Source organism: Prionailurus bengalensis, chromosome X, assembly GCF_016509475.1.
Source record: "Prionailurus bengalensis isolate Pbe53 chromosome X, Fcat_Pben_1.1_paternal_pri, whole genome shotgun sequence".
In the NCBI taxonomy this organism is placed as follows: Eukaryota; Metazoa; Chordata; class Mammalia; order Carnivora; family Felidae; genus Prionailurus; species Prionailurus bengalensis.
In genome coordinates, this window is record NC_057361.1 from 87,611,464 (window position 1) to 87,632,820 (window position 21,357).

At 36.6% G+C, this 21,357-nt stretch overlaps 2 protein-coding genes across 2 annotated transcripts in view; both read left to right on the forward strand.

Annotated features, from left to right (window-relative positions):
• Positions 1–1,873, forward strand: part of RADX (RPA1 related single stranded DNA binding protein, X-linked) — a 92,588-nt gene extending 90,715 nt beyond the window's left edge. Inside the window, exon 14 of the mRNA XM_043569836.1 lies at positions 586–1,873. Coding sequence (XP_043425771.1) covers positions 586–716 — 131 coding nt within the window. The 3' untranslated portion in view covers positions 717–1,873. The remainder of the gene's footprint in view (positions 1–585) is intronic.
• An 8,472-nt stretch (positions 1,874–10,345) lies between these two features.
• The window catches only part of RNF128 (ring finger protein 128), a 121,434-nt gene continuing 110,422 nt past the window's right edge, over positions 10,346–21,357 (forward strand). Inside the window, exon 1 of the mRNA XM_043569832.1 lies at positions 10,346–11,010. Within this exon, the coding sequence (XP_043425767.1) occupies positions 10,605–11,010 (406 nt within the window). The 5' untranslated portion in view covers positions 10,346–10,604. The remainder of the gene's footprint in view (positions 11,011–21,357) is intronic.

Consider the following 21,357-nt stretch of genomic DNA (forward strand, 5'->3'; position numbering starts at 1 on the left):
GCAGGCCCTGCACTGCCAGCACAGAGCCCGACGCAGGGCTGGAACCCATGAACCATGAGATCATGACCTGAGCCGAAATCAAGAGTCAGTCGCTTAACTGACTGAGCCACCCAGGTGCCCCCAAAGGAAATATAGTTTAAAAGAAACTTCAATTTCATATATGTATTTTGCTTTATGTCTTGTAAGTTTTGTAAGTAATTGATAATTATGTTTCAAGATAGAAAAAATTATTTTTGTACTTCCTTGAAGTGTAACAATAAGTTGTTGACTTGGCACCATATAAATAACCTTGAAAACATGTAGACTGACTTTACCAAAAAAAAATTTAACAAGTAAATAACTAAATATGACTTTGGAATACCAGCCTGTATCTTGACATTATTAGTGGCATCTGTTTGATATATTCACTGTTGTGTGCAGAAGTTAGCATAACGTAACTTTGATGACTGTGTGATAAATTGGAGGGAAGAGAGAGAAGATGAGGGACAGTGTTAATGTTATAATAAGAAAAAAGTCAGCTTATGTGATACTAAATCCAAGTAAATATTTAAGTATTTTACAATACCATCTGCTTTTTACTTTCAGGTGATATTATCAAAGCTGTAACTAAACTGGATAAAGTGCACATCGTTGGTATCTTGGATATCTGTAACTTGGGTAACAATAAGGTAGAAGTCTACTTGCACAAAATTTATAGCCCAACTAATACTTCTTAAAAGTTGGCAGATGAATTGGTTACAGGTTATAACGAGGGCACTGCGTTAAAGATACTCTGTCATTTTGTTGGTAATTTTAGTACCTGTTTTTCGACAAGAATATTACATAAGCTTTAAAGTTATTAAGTGGTTTCATGTTCATCTTGTGTTTGGAGCTAATGCACTTCATTTAAAGTTCATTACTGAAAAGTTCATTAAAACAGATTTTGTGTATCAAGAAAATTTACCTTCTATATAACTATTATCTTGACTTGTACTAATTTGTGTTCACTGTTCTATTTGTGGTGTTCCTTTATTCAAAAGCCTCAGCATAAGGCATCCTGACTTACAAAAGTAACTTCTCTTGAACATTTAACATGCTTTCACTTTTATTCACCTATAATGGGAAATTTTGCATTGCTTATTTGAAGGTTAAATTCTCCTAAAGCGGTCAACCTGCATTTCTCACAACTATGGTAGTTACTGTCATTTTCAAAAGCACACATGGACTGTTATGGTTCATTTGCCTTGGTCTTCAGTTTGGTGAACTTTACAATGAGTGTGTTAAATTGTCTTAAGGCTTTCCACTCTTTATTGTGACCTCATATCCTTTGAATTTCTAAGTATTTTGACCAGTGTGTGAGGTTAAAGCCAGAGGCTACATATGCCTCTATTCTTGCTGTATTGATTTGTAGTTTTCGTACATGTAATGTGAGTTTTGTGAAAATTTATCTCATATTAATATTTTAAGTATGCATTTTGAAAATATAAAACAGTGACTAAGGGAACTGATTTTATTCTGGTTATCTGTTTTACTTCATCTTAGCTATAAATTGCCATTCCACATTTGCAAAGCCGTGTGGTTGACATCTATGTGGTTAGTGGATGAGCCAAAATGACCATCACATGAGAAAAAATATTCAGTGTCAAGATCAATCTGATTGTAGTTCAGCAATTAAATTGTGGGGTTTTCTTCTAGCCCTGTGATTCAGTGACTTCATATGCTGTATACTTTAAATGTTTTTGTGCAGCTCACAAATCTAAAGATAGATGTTGTACTTTGTTCATAAATGTGTTCAGCCTTTTGTTCTTTATAATTGTGTTTAAATGGTAATTAAAATAGTGAATTCTTCTTGTGTTAAAATTTTGAGTGTGTTATTAAAGTTAAAACACAATAACTTTTCTGGTCTCTTGTCTCATTTTGAATGTATTTGATGTCTCTCCTCTGTATTTTTGGCCTATAATAGACCTACATGTACTTGCCAAATAGCCAATATGATTCTTCCATATGGTTTGAAGACTTATCAGATGGAATCTGGGTTTTTGTATGAAACTATTGCAAAATTTTTTTAAGTATTTATTTTTGAGAGAAAGAATGTGAACCGGGGAGGGGCAGAAAGGGGACAGAGGATCCAAAGCGGGCTCTGCACTGACAGCAGGGAGGCCGATATGAGGCTCGAACTCACAAACAGTGAGATCATGACCTGAGCTGAAATCAGATGCTCAACCAACTGAGCCACCCAGGTGCACCAAACCATTATAAACTTTAAAAGGCAATTCAATTTTACTGACATATAAGTGTTGGGGAAGGAAAAAATTAATACTTAAATAGCTATTGACTAAAAACCTCAGGCTGAGATTTCAAAACTACACACTTTAACAGGTATAATTTCTGTTCTCATATTTAATGAGAAATATGGCTATTTTTGAAGTTTTAGGATCTTTAAAAACAACTTCCCTGGCGATTTATTTTATATTCTAGCAGTGTTTCTATCTATATTTGAAGTTAAACATCTGTGTCCACATTTCTGGTTGTTGTAAAATTGGATACCTATGGTTGCAGTGTCCAAAGAAAAATACCAAACTACCATCAGAAGAACTTAACCTTTAAATGACAGTATGTGTTCATTAGTTCCAGAGACACACAAATATATTACTGTAATGTCACCTTCATGTCAATAAATCAATTAGTAAATTCTGAAATATTAATCTACTGGAGGACCACAGTCTCTAACTTTAGATGGACCATGAGATATACACATTGAAATCCTTTGGTAAGCTACTAAAGAAACAATCTGAGGGGTGCCTGAGTGGCTCAGTAGGTTAAGCGTCTGACTTTGGCTCAGGTCATATCTCACAGTTCACAAGTTCAAGCCCCGTGTCGGGTTCTGTGCTGACAGCTGAGCCTGGAGCCTGCTTCAGATTCTGTGTCTCCCTCTCTCTCTGCTCCTCCCCTGCTCTCTCTCTCTCTCTCTCTCTCTCTCTCTCAAAAATAAACATTAAAAAAAAAAGAATTTGAGCACGTTCTCTCTGCCATTTTTTTTTCTTCAGGGAATTAGCCTGCATTCATTTTATTCTTATTAAGAAAGGGTTTTTTAAGAAATTAGTCTCATCCTTATCACCAAATAAGGGTGACACTAATAACATTTGATATTTTTAGCTATATACCCTCTGCCAATATGGACTGCTGATTGTAACGAATTCTGTTATTCTAAAGTCATTTTGTGGAGCGCCTGAGTAGCTCAGTTGGTTAAGTGTCCAGCTCTTGATTTAGGATCAGGTCATGATCTCACAGTGGTGGGATCAAGCCTGGTGTTGGGCCTGCTTGGGATTCTGTCTCTCCCTCTCTCTTAAAATAAATAAAATCATTTGTATGGTTCATACTGGTTACTGTTTCACTGGTTTCCTTTACATTTCCTTTATTTTTCTTTTTTAAGCTTTGCTACCTAAGAATTAGCAGGTAAATTGATGGGAGGTGAAATATGTATTATTTGGTCCAGATTATTTTAGTAATCAACTACTTTTAGTAAAGAAATTTTAGGAAAAAAAGATTAAAAAATGATCAGCAAAACAAGATTTGGATATTATCTGATGATTTCAGTTCTTTGAGATTATTTTCTAGTCAAGTCATATTATATTTGTGTCTATTGTCCAAAATAACAACATGGCATATAAACTTACTTCTTGGTCCAGGTCTTACCACTTATTATTTTATCTTCATTCTTACATTGTTATGTTGATACCACTTGTAGCCCTAAGTTTTTGTTTTCCTTTATGATAAGAAACAAAAAGTGGATTTTGAAAAAACATATTTAAAGCTAGCCATGGGTCTGTCCCTAAGTGCCTGTGAAATTTTAAGGAAAGCCACTTAAACTGCTTGGCCTTCATTTCCTTATTTGTAAAATTTGCACAATAATGGTCCCATCCAATTCTATGATTCTTTGGGTCTATTAACATAGTTATTAGAACACTGAAAATGTGTTTGTGTTATTTCTATGTCTTTCATGAAGATGTGATTTTCTATGAAGAACATTTTAATATGATTAGACCATTTGTCAATTATAGCAGCTCATTGTAACAAAAAACAATTGAAGTATTTTAATCCCAGGTGTTTTTTTACTGCTAGTGTTCTTCCTAACTTGTCACCTTTCAGTGATTTTTTTTCAAAAAAGAAATCTAAAGTATTTTAGCTGCTTTATTTTTTTTATTTTTTAATGTTTATTCATTTTTGAGAGAGAGAGAGAAAAAGAGCGAGCATGAATGGGGGAAGGGCAGAGAGAGAGGAAGACACAGAATCCGAAGCAGGCTCCAGGCTCTGAGCTGTCAGCACAGAACCCGATGCAGGGCTCAAACTCATGAACCGTGGGATCATGACCTGAGCCAAAGTCGGATGCTTAACCGGCTGAGCCACCCAGGTGCCCCATGTTAGCTTTTTTTTAAATGATAGGCACATCTTCATTGAAAAGCAACACTTTCTCAAGAATTTGAATATCCCTTATGTGATTCTGAGATTATTGTATCTGACTCCTAGTAGCTTAGGATCTAGAAGTTGCCCCTAACAGGGTTTTAATATCTATTTTGTATGTGGAGGAACTAAAACAGAAAAAGACTAAATGATTTAATGTAAAATTGCCAAAGCAATTAAATTGTAGGGTTAGGCTTATAAATTCAAGGTTTATTTCTTTAAACTCTCATTTGTGCATAAAATAAAATGTCTGAATAATAGTAAAATTTCATGTAGTATACCAAATCACTGTGAGATAAACTTCTCCAAATCCTGGGGCTCATAAAATAATAAGCCAAACTATTGCAACATACCTCCAAGTATGTGAATGCCCACTCTGTGGCAAGCACTGGGGTTAGCACCAGGAACACAGCACAATACAAGAAAAACACATGGCCCCTATTGTCATACAGCTTACAATGTTGTGGAGGAGAAAGACATTCAAATAATTGCACAAAAAGTGAGATAAGTGCTACAAAGGAAAGATATGTGGTTTATATTAGATCTTTTAAGCAAAGGAAACCACGTTGGGCAGTGGGGTGTGCACCGTGAAAGTTTTTCCTGAAGGAGTGGATCTGTGTTTGAGCACTTGAGTCAGAACTCATATGGCTGACGTGCAGAAAGTGGCTTACAAGATGAGACCAGCAAATAGACAAAGGCTCCTGCAAGCTATGCAGAACCTTATAGGCCATAATAAGGATTTTAGTTTTTTAGTTTCTATCTTCAGAGCACTGGGAAGCCGTTAAATGGTTTATGGCCAATATACATCATGATTCAATTTATGTTTTGGAATGGTCACTGTCTCCTGGAAGGAGAATAGATATAAAGAGGTTGCCAGAGACTCCTAGTTGGACCCTAATAACTACTCTTCTGTAGTAATATATCTGTCCATCTTTAGCTGGATGCATGGCTACCTACAATAAAGAATACTTCCCCATGCTTTCTTTGTCACTAGATGTGGCCTTGTGACTAAGTTTTCACTAAGTTCAGGAGTGAGCATCAGTGATCTGTACAATTACTAAACCATTTCCTCAAAGGTTGTAAAGGGATGCTCTCTTTTCCCTTTCCATCCCCCCCCCCGCCCCACCCTTCCTGCTGGATGAAATGTGAGCATGGCAGTGAGACATCTTGGATCCAACATTCTAGGGATGTCAACCCAACCAGCTAGTAGGAGACTAGGCCCGTGGCAAGGCCATACCAGCTTTGTACTTCTTACCTGTTTGGGCTGTTACATGAGAGAAAAATAAGCTGTCTCATTTATGTCACCACTATTTTGGGTCTCTGACCAACAGCCCAGTGTGTATACTACTAATGCAGGAGGCAGAAGTGAAAGCAAGGGGACCAGCTGCATGACAAATGATATCAACAGAGGTGGATATAGTCCTTATAAGTTTCAGAGATAACCTTAAAATATAGATTCAGGCATCTTGCCTGATTCTATTGGTCCAGTTCTTAACAAATTCTTACTGAAAGAAAAAAAAAAATTTTAACACAAAAAATTCTCCTCACCCTTCCCCAAAATCACAAAGGCAATTTCTTAGTAACCAAGTAAAATGTAGATGACTTTCATGTATCTTTGCTGTCATATAGTGCTAGGCATATTTGACTTTGGACATCAAGTGTTTTGTAATATCAGATCTCAGTTATTTCTTTTATTCAGTCTGGGCTAATATTAAAATTAATTTTTATTCATTTGAAACATACACCAAGTTAGAATCACCGAGTACAGATTTTGAAGTGTGCAACAGGTAATCAAGGGTTACCTGTATTCTATTAGAGACACAGTTCTGTGATTCCTCATCTTTAAAACGTTGGGTTTGCCATAACGGTTGTTCAATCATATGGAGAAATTTGAAATTTTCTTTGCCTAAGAGGTGAATAATTCCCCTCTCTATGCCTTTATTAATATTGATAATGTACCTTTGCTAAGATACATAATATTTATTAAGGTAGTTAAGATGCAAATAATTGAAAAAGTCCAATAATATTAAATGTTTGAACAGTAATGTAGAGCAGTGGTTCTCAAACTCGGCTTCCTAATGGTATTACCTGGCAAGTTTTAAAAATTACTATGCCTACGTGTCACCCCCAAGTTTCTGATTGGGGTGTAGCCTGATCATCAAAGCAGTTAATAGCTCCCCAGGTGATTCTAATGTGCAGACAATTTTGATAAACACTGATATATATTACTGTTTAAAATTTTTTAATGTGTATTTATTTTTGAGAGCGTGAGCAGGGGAGGGGCAGAGAGAAAGGGAGAGAGAGAATCCAAAGCAGGCTCCACGCTGTTGGTGCAGAGCCCGATGCAGGGCTCGAACTCACAAACCACAAGATCATGAGCCAAAGTTGGATGCGCAACCGAGCCACCCAAGCGCCCCTATACAGTACTGTGTAAAGCACTTGTCAGTTTTATAAGAGCTCAAGCTTTACCCAATACCTTGACCTCCAGTTTAGGTACTACAAGATTCAGCTACTCCCAATGCAGTGTCATCGTGAATTGTGTTGAGAGGAAAGAAAACTTAAAAATTGATAGTTTTTAAACAACTTTTATTTTCATAGAGTTCTGGCATGTCAGATCTAGGAAAGGCCTTAAGGATAAATAAATTCAAATCCAACCTCCTTTATTGTGTAAACGAACAAAAAGCCCCAGAGAGGTTTTTCTTTTCCTGTGGATATAATACTTAGATGTTGCAGAGCCAACACTTGTGCAAACTTTTGATTTGTAATATACTTCAAAAATGTTCGGAATATCACCTAAAATACAGATAAACATAGAAATATAGATTGTACAATGAGTAAATGTACAATATGTAGATAAGACAAGTATAGATTGGAAGTTGAAGCACAATGAGGTTGAAATAAAATGGGGCGCCTGGGTGGCTCAGTCGGTTAAGCATCTGATTCTTGATCTCAGCTCAGGTGTTGATCTCAGGGTCATGAGTTCAAGCCCCACATTCAAGCCTACTTTAAAAAGAAAAAAAAAAGATGTCAGAGAGTCTGTCAAAACCACAACTAGGTTCTATATGATTTTCATCATGTCCAGGTTGTATGATCTAAAGTTTTTCAATTGTAAAGTGCTTAAGAATTACCTAGAGAGCTTATTTAAAATGTGGATTCCTAGATATTTCCCTCAGATTCTGATTCAGTATGACTTGGAGTAGGACCCAGGAACCTTCGTTTTTAATAAAATTCCAAGTGGGTATAATGTAGGTGTTCCATAAACTAAACTTTAAAATCACTGAATAAGCACTAGACCACTCACGCCCCAGCAAATTACCTTAAGAGTTAACAGAGGGGAGCCTGGGTGGTTCAGTCAGTTAAGTGTCCGACTTTGGCTCAGGTCATGATCTCATGGTTCCTGAATTCGAGCCCTCCATCAGGCTCGCAGCTGTCAGCACAGAGCCTGCTTCAGATCCTCTGTCTCCCTCTCTCTCTGCCCCTCCCCTCCTCTCAAAAATAAACTTAAGTAAAAAAGAGTTAACAGAAAAATTACATCAATCTAAGATTGTCAGTTGCAACTCTCTTAAAGGCATAAAAGGAAACAAATGCACTTATATACAAGGAATATAATGCTGGTTACCATATAAAGTCATGCACTTTATATATACTTTTACCATATAAAGTCATGCACTTCAACCTTCAGAGAATTTTTATTTTTTTATTTTTTTTAAGTTTACATATTGATTTTGATGCAGAGAGAAAGGGAGAGAGAATCCCAAGCAGTCTTGTGCTGCCAGCACAGAGCCCGACGCAGGGTTCAGTCTCACCATGAGATCATGACCTGAGCTGAAATAAAGTGTCAGATGCTTAACCAGTTGAGCCACCCAGGCACTCCAGAGAGTGATTTTAAATAGTTTAGTAAAATTATCTTTAATACACCAGCACTGCCACATGGTGTTATGGGGAAGTTGTCATTTTTAAGGCCTTTAATGACTTGACTTCAGCAAAAACTATAATGTGAAGACCTGTAACTAGTATGTTAAGACCAACAAAATTTCTAATGGATTTAGCTCACTTCTCACTAATCTGTTTTTAAACTATTTCATGGGAAGTTTTTCCTTTGGAAACAATTCAATAACTGGTAGGAAAAGTGAAATCAAACTTCTGGGACTTGACTAATTATTTGCATGTTGAATGCTGATGTTGCATTTACCATAAATGTCTACCAGCAATCAGAAAGCTAATGGTTTTTGGTAATGATAACACTTCTGTTTTCAATTTGATAGTTTTCTTTGTCCAGTGAGTACAGGCTTTATTATGAATTTGACCATCAAAATCATAGTGCTAATCGCAAAATAATGAACTATTTGAGTTTATTCTTAAGTAGATCACAAGCTAATACACCTAGACCTTTAAACTTTTCAGTTCAATTCCATGAATAATTATTAACTGATTACTATGTGTAAGGTGCTTATAATACTAGATATGGGGGAGGAGGATACGCAGATGAGTAATAAACAGCTGTAATATGATAGAAAGGTTTATATTTGTATTGTGCATCTGTTGGGATTTTATTCATCAGGTTCTACTACAGATTTCCTGAACTCCTCCCCTCCTCTGAATAGTGTTCACTTTTGGTTACCACCCACAGGGACAACTCCAACACTATTATGTCAGATGCCTAAAGACAGATAAGAAGTAGGGGAAGAAATAGCTTCATTGATTATCTCATTCAATAATGTCTCCAGGGTGCCTGCGTGGCTCAGTAGGTTACAGCTGACTCTTGGTTTTGGCTCAGGTCATGATCCCACAGTTTTGTGAGTTCGAGCCCCCTCATTGGGCTCTGTGCTGACGGTGTGGAGTCTGCCTGAGATTTTGTCTCTCTCTCTCTCTCTCTCTCTCTCTTTCTCTCTCTCTCTCTCTCCCATTTCCTCCCTCCCCCATTCACACTGCCTGTCTCTCTCAAAAATAAAACAATTTAAAAAAAACGTCTCCTATTTTCCTATTTTATGTTGTCCTGTTCCCTTGACTCTAGTGGTCTGATTCCAGACTACTTTCCTTGGACTTCAGACTACCATCATGCCTGCCTTCCTTTTGACCCAGTGTCCTTCTGCTTCTCTGACAGCCTGATGCCTGTTTGTCTTGTTTGCTGACTCTTGGCCCAGACTCCTGATATCTCTGTCTTGTCCATTTATCTACTTCTTCACCAGCCCTTAGCACATATTGGAATCTCCCTACCCCAGCTACTTGCCTCAACCAATTGACCCATAGCAATATTTATCAGTGCCCTCCTGATTAAAAGCAGAGCTTACAATAAAGGAAATAATGGCATAAATAAATCTGTTTATACATCTGAAAGAACTAGAATTTAAAATACTTAGTGTTAAAAATGAAACCTTGACTGATCTTTTGTTACAGTATAACACATGGGACATAAAAATTAATGGAATGTGGCAACTCAAGTATCAGGCAATCAACAAATATTTGAGTGCCTACTACAGGCAAGGCATTGTACTTGAAAGGGTCCCTAGCCACTGACATATGTTTACTTTTCAATGAACTAAGTGGCAGAAGATATTCCTTGGGGAGCCTGTTAAGAAAAATTCCACAAAGAAATAAGAGGGTAAAGGGCTTTGAAATCAATTCTACTGCTACTATAGCAGTTAAACTTACGGATCTTCACTTATTTCTGGCAGAACTGGTTGATAACATATTTCAGCAGGGCTTGGAAAACCAGTTTTGTGTTTTAGATATTCTGAGAGAGGTGACTTTCAGCCTGGTCACGTGGGGTTCCCAAGAGTCCAGTTCCTCATTCCAATCCACTCCATGTTTATTAAACTGCATTAGCTGAAACATTAAGAAAAAAAATCTCAGTGCAGGAAGTCATCCAATCCTGATAAGTTGACATGTAGAATAAAGTTTATGGTGTTATTTATTGCGAAGGTAGTCCTCGTTAAAAGTTACGTGTGTACAGTTGGAGGAGGGGCAGACAAGGGAGAATGTAGATAACTAAAGTGAAATAGAGCTGATGTATTCAGAGCTTATGTTGCTAGAGGGGAGATCAGTTACCAGCTTGCAACTGAAATTTCAAACTTCTGCTTAGCAGGGACGTGAGTGGACAAATGTTGACTGATAGCTGGAAATATCAGCAGACATCTTAAATTTTATGCTCAAATGAACAAGCAATGAACCAGGAGAATAAGTCCAGTTGTTTTTGGCTGCTTATAATTTGTACCTTTTTATTTAGAATCACAGTGTCTTTTTCAATGAATGCCTATGTGACTGTGACTTACTACAACGAAACCAGCAACTACACTTCGATAGAGACGTGTGAATGTGGTGTTTATGGATTAGCTTCGCCAGTGGCTACTGCTATGGGGGTGGTGAGCATCCCTAAGAACAATAACTACCAAGCCTGTGACTACAACACTGAGTTTACTAATACTAACAGTCCCTGGATTGCGCTGATAGAAAGAGGTAATTGTACATTTTCAGAAAAAATTCAAGCAGCAGGCAGAAGAAATGCAGATGCTGTTGTGATTTACAATGTTCCAGACACTGGCAACCAGACAATACAGATGGCAAATTTTGGTAAGTAATGACCAAGACCCAAAGAGGGTTTATGTCTTTGTTTATCTTAAAATGGTATTTCCATCTAGAACTACTCTAGGATCTGGTAATGATGTTGTAAAACAATTTTACTTAATTTTTTTTTTTGCCAAGCACTACTTGGAATTTCTTTATTACTTAATATTTGTAATTAATTTATTCCAAGGACAAAAGAAGTTCATGAAGTGAGCCCTATTTTTTTTCATGATTTTCTTAGCTGTATTAGTTTTCTCACTGTTTATTATATAACTGCCTTTTTAAGAAAATGTACCATACCTAAAGGAATCATAAATATTTTAATTTCATTTTTAATTTGCACTTTTCAGTTTGATTCATTTTCTCATACAGAAAGGATTGTATGTATTCAAGTTATGTGGTAGCTACAAAACTAATTCATTATTATGAGTAAACAATAGCATATTGTAAGTATGCAAAATGTTTACAGAAATGAGAATTCAACTATCTGCTATATGCATGTGAGATGTGAATCTGTGGGACTAATACATATAAAACTACTCTCTAAAAAAAATTATACATTGGAAAAAGCACGGTAGAAATAGGATCACACTGGAATTTACATTAAAAGTAAAGATTTCCCTTAGAAGTATTTACTTATGACTTCTTGAGTAAATATAATCATCTAATTTATTAAATTTGTATTGGAATTTACTTCCAAGAATCACTGTTTTTGTTTTGTAAAACAGTGCCAGTTTCTAAATAAATAGTTTTAAACTAGTAAAGAAGTAGACTTCTGACCCAAGTTTTCTATACCATGGATGGGTAGAGGTGTTTTTAACCCCAGATGGCTGAAAAGAAAAAAACTGATAATAATTTAATTTCAAACAGGGTAAGAGCTGAAAGAACACAATATCAGAATAATTGGTTATCACCACTCAGTCTGGCCTCTGAGAAAATTAATGCAAAGTAAACGTATTTTAGAATTGTAAAAGAAAATCAAATTTGCGGCATGGCAGTTTAGTAGTAATACTGGAACAACAAGTAGCTTTTTTTCTCTGGGTATCAAAAAAGCAGGTAACATGGTCTTTCAACAGTACAAAATTATGGTAAATGTAGAAAACTCCCCTCACTACTGGACATTCCCAGTATATATCCTGGACATTCCCAGAACTCAGGCATTCATGCCTTTTTTTTTTTTTTTTAGTGTGCATTTATTTCTGGTCTCCCTTATTTTTCTACTCTCCTCCCTTCTCCTCCTAACTTCCATTTGTCCCCTCTTCCCCATTCCTACTCTTGATTTCTTTCTTTTCCTCTGGGTCCGTTGAATCTCTTTCAGTATCTTCAGTTCCATTTTCCTTTATTTAATCTTTTTTGTTTGGTTGCTTGGTTTTGGTGTGTGGGGGGATTGTTTTTAATTTTATTTAAATCCAAGTTAGTTAACATATAGTGTAACAATGGTTCCAGGGGTAGAATTTAGTGATTCATCACTTACATACAACACTCAGTGCTCATCCCAATGAGTGCCCTCCTTAATGCCCATCGCTCATTTAGTCCATCCCCCCACCCAACACCTTTCCAGCAACCCTCAGTTTTTTCTCTCTATTTAAGAGTTTTTTATGGTTTGCCTCCCTCTCTGTTTTTATCTCATTTTTCCTTCCCTTCCCCTATGTTTATCTGTTGTATTTCTTAAATTCCACATATGAGTGAAATCATATAATATCTGTCTTTCTCTGACTTATTTCGCTTACCATAGTACATTCTAGTTCCATCCATGTTGCTGCAAATGGCAGGATTTCATTCTTTTTGATCACCAAGTAATGTTCCATTGTGTGTGTATGTATGTATGTATGTATATATATATATATATACATGACATCTTCTGTATCCATTCATCAGTTGATGAACATTTAGGCTCTTCCCATAATTTGGCTATTGTTGATAGTGCTGCTATAAACATTGGGCTCCATGTGCCCCTCTTCAAATCAGCATTTTTGTATCCTTTGGATAAATACCTACTAGTGCAATTGCTGGATCATAGGGTGGCTCTATTTTTAATTTTTTGAGGAACCTCCATACTCTTTTCCAGAGTGGCTGCACCAGTTTGCATTCCCACCAGTAGTCCAAAAGTGTTCCCCTTTCTCCTCATTCTTGCCAACATCTGTTGTTTCCTGAGTTGTTAATTTTTGTCATTCTGACAGGTATGATGTGGTATTTCATTGTGATTTTGATTTGTATTTCCCTGATGATGAGTGACGTTGAGCATCTTTGCATGTGTCTGTTAGCCATCTGGATGTCTTTGGAAAAGTGTCTGTTCATGTCTTCTGCCTATTTCTTCACTAGATTATTTGTTTTTTGGGTGTTGAGTTTGATAAGTTATTTACAGATTTTGGATACTAACCCTTTTTCTGATATCATTTGCAAATATCTTCTCCCATTCTGTCAGTTGACTTTTAGTTTTGTTTGTTTGTTTTAGTTTAGTTTAGTTTGTTTAGTTTTGATTGTTCCTTAGCTGTGCAGAAGCTTTTTATCTTGATGAGGTCCCAATAGTTCATTTTTGTTATTTCCCTTGCCTATGAAGACATATCTAGTAAGAAGTTGCTGCGACCCAGGTTGCAGGTTGTTGCCAGTTTTCTCCTCTAGGATTTTGATGGCTTCCTGTCTTACATTTAGGTCCTTCATCCATTTTGAATTTATTTCTGTGTGTGGTGTAAGAAAGTGGTCAAGGTTCATTCTTCTGCATGTCACTGTACAGTTTTCCCAACACCATTTGCTGAAGAAAGTGTCTTTTTTTCCATTGGATATTCTTTCCTGCTTTGGCAAAGATTAGTTGGCCATATGCTTGTGGATCCATTTCTGGGTTCTCTATTCTGATCCTTTGATCTATGTATCTGTTTTTGTGCCAGTACCATACTGTCTTGATGATTATAGCTTTTTAATACAGCCTAAAGCCCATAATTGTGATGCCTCCAGCTTTGGTTTTCTTTTTAAAGATTATTTTGGCTATTCATGGTCTTTTCTGGTTCCATATAAATTTTAGAATTGTTTTTTCTAGCTCTGTGAAGAATGCTTGTGTTATTCTGATAGGGATTGCATTGAATGTGTAGATTTCTTTGGGTAGTAGCAACATTTTAACAATATTTGTTCCTCCAATCCATGAGCATGGAATGTTTTTCTATTTCTTTGTGTCTTCTTCAATTTCTTTTATAAGCTTTCTATAGTTTTCAGCGTAAAGATCTTTTAACTCTTTGGTTAGGTTTATGGTTTTTGGTGCAATGGTAAATGGGATTGATTCCATGATTTCTCTTTCTGCTGCTTCATTATTGGTGTATAGAAATGCAACCAATATCTGTATGTTGATTTTATACCCTGCGACTTTGCTGAATTCATGGATCAATTTTAGCAGGTTTTTGGTGGAGTCTTTCAGGTTTTCCATGTAAAGTATCATGTTGTCTGTGAAGAGTAAAAGTTTTACTTCTTCCTTGCCAATTGTTTTATTTTGAAGCTCAGAGTACTTCATAAGCCTTCCCTGCATGTTCTTATTATTTTCACAAGTGACTTTTATTTTTGTAGAAATAAAGAGAGACAGCCTTCTCATGAAAGTTAGAAACTAAACCTGTTCTAAAGAACCTATTTCCCTTATGTTTCAACTTAGATTCTGAGTACTCTAGGTTTCCTTTTACATGGACAATCACATTCTTTTCACCCCCTGCTATCTTTAAAGCATAAATAGTACCAAACTGAATAGTAGTCCTCTTTTCAAAAATTGCTTTGCAACATGCAGTAGGCACCAACATCTAGTGGAATGTAGGTGCCCAACCATTGATTTTAAAAGATTTACCAGAGGTCACTTACAGTAAATCTCACCAAAAGGCATGCCTGCAGTCATTTGAATGCATGACCCTGAGCAGAGTATTAAAAACAAAGAAGCTACATTTGATACATGATCAAAAACGTATTTTGAATCTACTGCGTTGTCCCTCTTTTAAAATAAGCACATTGAAAAAGATAGCATAATGATAATAGTTGTAATAGTTTATAATTATTGCCATTTACTATATGTCAGGCACTGTTGCAGGGCCTTTATTTTATTTAATAAATATTGATCTTTAACATTGAATGATCTCAACCCTAAAGAATTAAAATTGTAAGTTTAGTGTTTTGAAGTTATAAGACCTGTCAACTAGTGTGTTACTGGAGTTCTTCCCTCCCAGAAATTTCCCTTTATGTAGAAATTATTAGATGATGCAGTTGACAAACAGGGAAGCAAGTGTGTATACAAAAACTCTATGATCAACTTCTAGACCATTAAAGATTGAGTCATTATTTTATAACATAAGCCAAAATTTTGTTAGTATTTGCTAACATTTCATTAGTGTTCTGTTTTGTTTAAGCACACTACAACTCCTCTTCCTCCTACAAAAGCTCATGGCTTCATCTCCATCACCTCATCTTTTATCACCACTAAAAACCACCTTTTCAGAAAACCACACCCTAGCCCGCTCAAGGCTTTAGAACCCTTTCATTCTTGCCCTGTTTCACCTACCTCCATTCCTTCAGTCCCATTTTTCCATGCTAGGCCTTAGTAGCTTTTCCACAATGCTGTGCCTCTTCACTCACTGATGTCAATGACTTCCAACCAAAAACCACTGGGAACAGACCTGTAGTTGAAAAAGTTGGGTTTATTATTTGCTGCAGCAAAGGGAGAATGTGCACCATGAGAAACCATGGGCCATGTCAATAAGAGGGTTTGTGCACTGCTGCATTGGCTGGATTAATTCTCAGACAATTCTTGTTATTTAGATATATTGTTACTCCCTTTTCTCCTTCTTATCTCTTCCCTCCTCTAGTCTGGTTACTCTGGTTGTTGGTTTGTTTAAGCAGACATATTTAATCCATTCTCTTCATACATGTTCTACACCTCCTTCTTTATTTTCCTTTCTCTCTCTCTCTCTCTCTGGAATAATCAAGCCATATAATCTCTCTGTCTGGGTAACTTTATCTTGGTTTCTTTTTCCCTGCCTGCTTCTTTATTTTCCTTTCTCTTTCTATCTGGATTAAGCCATTTGGTCTCTCTGCCTGGTCAGTGTTTACTTTTTCTTTTTCACCGCCCCTGTCATTTCTCTCTTATATGTGCTCTTACATCAGCACTGCATCCAACTTGTTCTTTACTTGTAGCTGGTGGTTCTGGTTTTTTGCTTTTGGATTGTTTTTGTTTGTTTGTTTTATTTGTGTGTTTGTGTGTTTTTGTTTTCTGTTTGTTTGTCTGTTTGTTTTCCTTTCCAGGGCTACTTCAAGGAACAAATCAAAGCACACCCGGTAGAGGGTCCAAAACATCACTACAAGTAGGGAAATAAAATAACCAAAGTCACAACACCAGACAGCAATAACACTCTCCAGAAAACACCTCCTGAAGGTCCAGGCCCTGGACAGTGTATGACCCCCTTTAATATAGCAGTGCTTGCAGGTGCACAGCACATAACAAGCTTTTAAAACTCATAAGGGACAGAAAACTAGCCAAAATGACAAAATGGAAGAATTCTCCTCAAAAGAAATTCCAGGAATTAGTGACAGCTAAAGAATTGATCAAAACAGATATGAGCAACATAACTGAACAAGATTTTAGAATAATAGTCATAAGATTAATCGCTGAGCTTGAAAAAAGCATACAGGGGCGCCTGGGTGGCGCAGTCGGTTAAGCGTCCGACTTCAGCCAGGTCACGATCTCGCGGTCCGGGAGTTCGAGCCCCGCATCAGGCTCTGGGCTGATGGCTCAGAGCCTGGAGCCTGTTTCCGATTCTGTGTCTCCCTCTCTCTCTGACCCTCCCCCGTTCATGCTCTGTCTCTCTCTGTCCCAAAAATAAATAAACGTTGGAAAAAAAAAATTAAAAAAAAAAAAAAAAAAAAGAAAAAAGCATACAAGACAGCAGAGAATCTATTGCTGCAGAGATCAAGGAACTAAAAAATAGTCATGATGAATTTAAAAATCCTATAAATTAGGTGCAAAATAAAATAGAGGTGGCCACAGTACGGATTGAAGAGGCAGAGGAGAGAATAGGTGAATAAGAAGATAAAATTATGGAAAAAGAGGAAGCTGAGAAAAAGAGATAAAAAAAAAAACCCAGGATCATGAGGGGAGAATTAGAGAACCAAGTGATACAATCAAATGGAACAAAATCCATACCATAGGGATTCCAGAAGAAGAAGAAGAGAGAGAGAAGGGGGCTGAAGGTGTACTTGAACAAATCATAGCTGAGAACTTACCAAATCTGGGGAAGGAAACAGACATTGAAATCCAAGAGGCACAAAGAACTCCCTTCAGACATAACTTGAATCAATCTTCTGCATGACATACAATGAAACTGGCAAAATACAAGGCTAAATAGAGAATTCTGAAAGCAGCTAGGGATAAACAGGCCTTAACATACAAAGGTAGACACGTAAGGGTAGTAGCAGACCTATCTACTGAAACTTGGAAGGCCAGAAAGGAATGGCAGGAAATCATTAATGTGATAAACAGGAAAAACATGCAGCCAAGAATCCTTTATCCAGCAAGTCTGTCATTCAGAATAGGAGAGATAAAGGTTTTCCCAAACAAAAACTGAAGGAATTCATCACCACTAAACCAGCCCTACAAGAGATCCTAAGGGGGATTCTGTGAGTGAAATGTTGCAAGGATCACAAAGTACCAAAGACATCACTATAAGCATGAAACCTACAGATAACAAAATGATGCTAAAACCATATCTTTCAATAATAACATTGAATGTAAATGGACTAAATGCTCCAATCAAAAGACATAGGGTATCAGAATGGATAAAAAATAACACCTATCCATTTGCTGTCTACAAGAGACCCATTTTAGACCTAAAGACACCTTCAGAATGAAAGTGAGGGGACAGAGTACTATCTATCATGCCACTGAAAGTCAAAAGAAAGCTGAAGTAGCCATACTTATATCAGACAAACTAGACTTTAAATTAAAGGCTGGAACAAGAGATGAAAAAGGGCATTATATCATAATTACAGGGTCTACCCATCAGGAAGAGCTAACAATTATAAACATCTATGCACCAAATTCAGAAGCACACAAATACATAAAACAATCACAAACATAAGAAATCTTATTGATAAGAATGTGATCACTGCAGGGGACTTTAATACCACTTACAACAATGGACAGATCATCTAGACAGAAAATCAGTAAAGATACAATGGCCCTGAATGATACACTGGACCAAATGGACTTGACAGATATATTTAGAACTCTAAATCCTAAAGCAACAGAATATACTTTCTTCTTGAGTGCACATGGAACATTCTCCAAGATAGGTAACATACTGGGTCAAAAAACAGCCCTCAATAAATATAAAATAAATGAGATCATAGCATACACAGTTTCAGATCACAATGTTATGAAACTTGAAATCAGCCACAAGAAAAAGTCTGGAAAATATCCAAAAACATGGAGGCTAAGGAACACCCTACTAAAGAATGAATGGGTCAACCAGGCAATTAGAGAATAAATTTAAAAATATATGTAAACAAGTGAAAATGAAAATACAACAATCCAAACCCATTGGGGTGCAGCAAAGGCAGTCCTAAGAGGAAAATACATTGCAATACAGGCCTATCTCAAGAAACAATAACAATCCCAATTACAAAATCTAACAGCACACCTAAAGGAACTAGAATCAGAACAGCAAAGACACCCCAAACCCAGCAGAAGAAGAGAAATAATAAGGATCAGAGCAGAAATAAAAAATATAGTATCCAAGAAAACAGTAAAAGAGATCAATGAAACTACGTGTTGGTTTTTTTTAAAAAAATAAACAAAATTAATAAACCTCTAGCCAGTCTTCTCAAAAAGAAAAGAGAGAGGACCCAAATAGATAAAATCATGAATAAAAATGGATTAATTACAACCAACCCCGCAAAAATACAAGCAATTATCAGGGAATACTATGAAAAATTATATGCCAACAAATTGGACAACCTGGAAGAAATGGGAAAATTCCTAAACAACGCAAACTACCAAAACTCAAACAAGAAAAAATAGAAAATTTGAACAGACCCATAACTAGTGAAAAAATTGAATCAATCATCAAAAATCTCCTAACAAATAAGAGTCCTGGTCCAGATGGCTTCCCAGGGGAATTCTGCCAGACATTTAAAGCAGAGTTAATACCTATCCTTCTCAAGCTGTTCCAAAAAAATAGAAACGGAAGGAAAACTTTAGATTCATTCTATGAAGCCAACATTCGTTTGATTCCCAAACCAGACAGAGACCTAACAAAAAAGGAGAACTAAAGGCCAATATCCTTGATGAATATGGTTGCAAAAATTCTCCATAAGATACTAGCAAATCGAATTCAACAGCAAATAAAAAGAATTATTCACCATGATCAAGTGGGATTCATTTCTGGGCTCCAGGGCTGGTTCAATATTCTCAAATCAATCAGTGTGATACATCACATTAATAAAAGAAAGGATAAGAACCATATGGTATTGTCAATCGTTGCAGAAAAAGCATTTGACAAAATTCAGCATCCTTCCTTAATAAAAACCTTCGAGAAAGTCAGGATAGAAGGAACATATTTAAACATCATAAAAGCCATTTATGAAAAGCCCACAGCTAATATCATACTCAATGGGGAAAAACTGAGAGCTTTCACCCTGAGATCAGGAACACGACAGGGATGTACACTCTCACCGCTGTTGTTTAACATAGTGTTGGAAGTTCTAGCATCAGCAATCAGACAACAAAAGGAAATCCAAGGCATCAAAATTGGCAAAGAATTCAAACTTTCGCTTTTCACAGACGGCGTGATACTCTACATGGAAAACCTAAAGACTCCACCAAAAGTCTGCTGGAACTGATACATGAAATCAGCAAAGTCTCAAGGTACAAAATCGATGTACAGAAATTGGTTGCATTTTTATACACCAATAATGAAGCAACAGAAAGAGAAATCAAGGAATATATCCCATTTACAATTATACCAAGAACCATAAAATACCTAGGAATAAACCTAACCAAGGATGTAAAAGATCTATATGCCGAAAAATATAGAAAGCTTATGAAATAAACTGAAGAAGACACAAAGAAATGGAAAAACATTCCATGCTCATGAATTGGAAGAATAAATATTGTTAAAATGTCAATACTACCCAAAGCTATCTACACATTCAATGCAATCCCAATCAAAATTGCACTGGCATTCTTCTCAAAGGTAGAACAAACAATTCTAAAATTTGTATGGAGCCACAAAAGACCCCGAATAGCCAAAGTAATATTGAAGAAGAAAACCAAAGCAGGAGACATCACAGTGCCAGACTTTAGCCTCTACTACAAAGCTGTAATCATTAAGACAGTATGGTATTGGTACAAAAACAGACATATAGACCAATGGAATAGAATAGAGACCCCAGAATTGGACCCACAAATGTATGACCAACTAATCTTTGACAAAGCAGGGAGTATCCAATGGAAAAAAGACAGTCTCTTTAACAAATGGTGCTGGAAGAACTGGACAGCAACATGCAGAAGAATGAAACTAGACCACTTTCTCACACCATTCACAAAAATAAACTCAAAATGGATAAAGGACCTGAATGTGAGGCAGGAAACCATCAAAACCCTAGAGGAGAAAGCAGGAAAAGACCTCTCTGACCTCAGCCGTAGCAATTTCTTACTTGACACACCCACAAAGGCAAGGGAATTAAAAGCAAAAATGAACTACTGGGACCTTATGAAGATAAAAAGCTTCTGCACACCAAAGGAAACAACCAACAAAACTAAAAGGCAACCAATGGAATGGGAAAAGATATTTGCAAATGACATATCGGACAAAGGGCTAGTATCCAAAATCTATAAAGAGCTCACCAAACTCCACACCTGAAAAACAAATAATCCAGTGAAGAAATGGGCAGAAGACATAAATAGACACTTTTCCAAAGAAGACACCCAGATGGCCAAGAGACACATGAAAAGATGTTCAACGTCACTCCTTATCAGAGAAATACAAATCAAAGCCACACTGAGATACCACCTCATGCCAGTCAGAGTGGCCAAAATGAACCAATCAGGAGAATATAGATGCTGGCGAGGATGTGGAGAAACGGGAACCCTCTTGCACTGTTGGTGGGAATGCAAACTGGTGTAGCCTCTCTGGAAAACAGGGTGGAGGTTCCTCAAAAAATTAAAAATAGAACTACCCTATGACCCAGCAATAGCACTCCTAGGAATTACCCAAAGGATACAAGAGTGCTGACACATAGGGGCACATACACCCCAATGTTTATAGCAGCACTCTCAACAATAGCCAAATTATGGAAAGAGTCTAAATATCCATCAACTGATGAATGGATAAA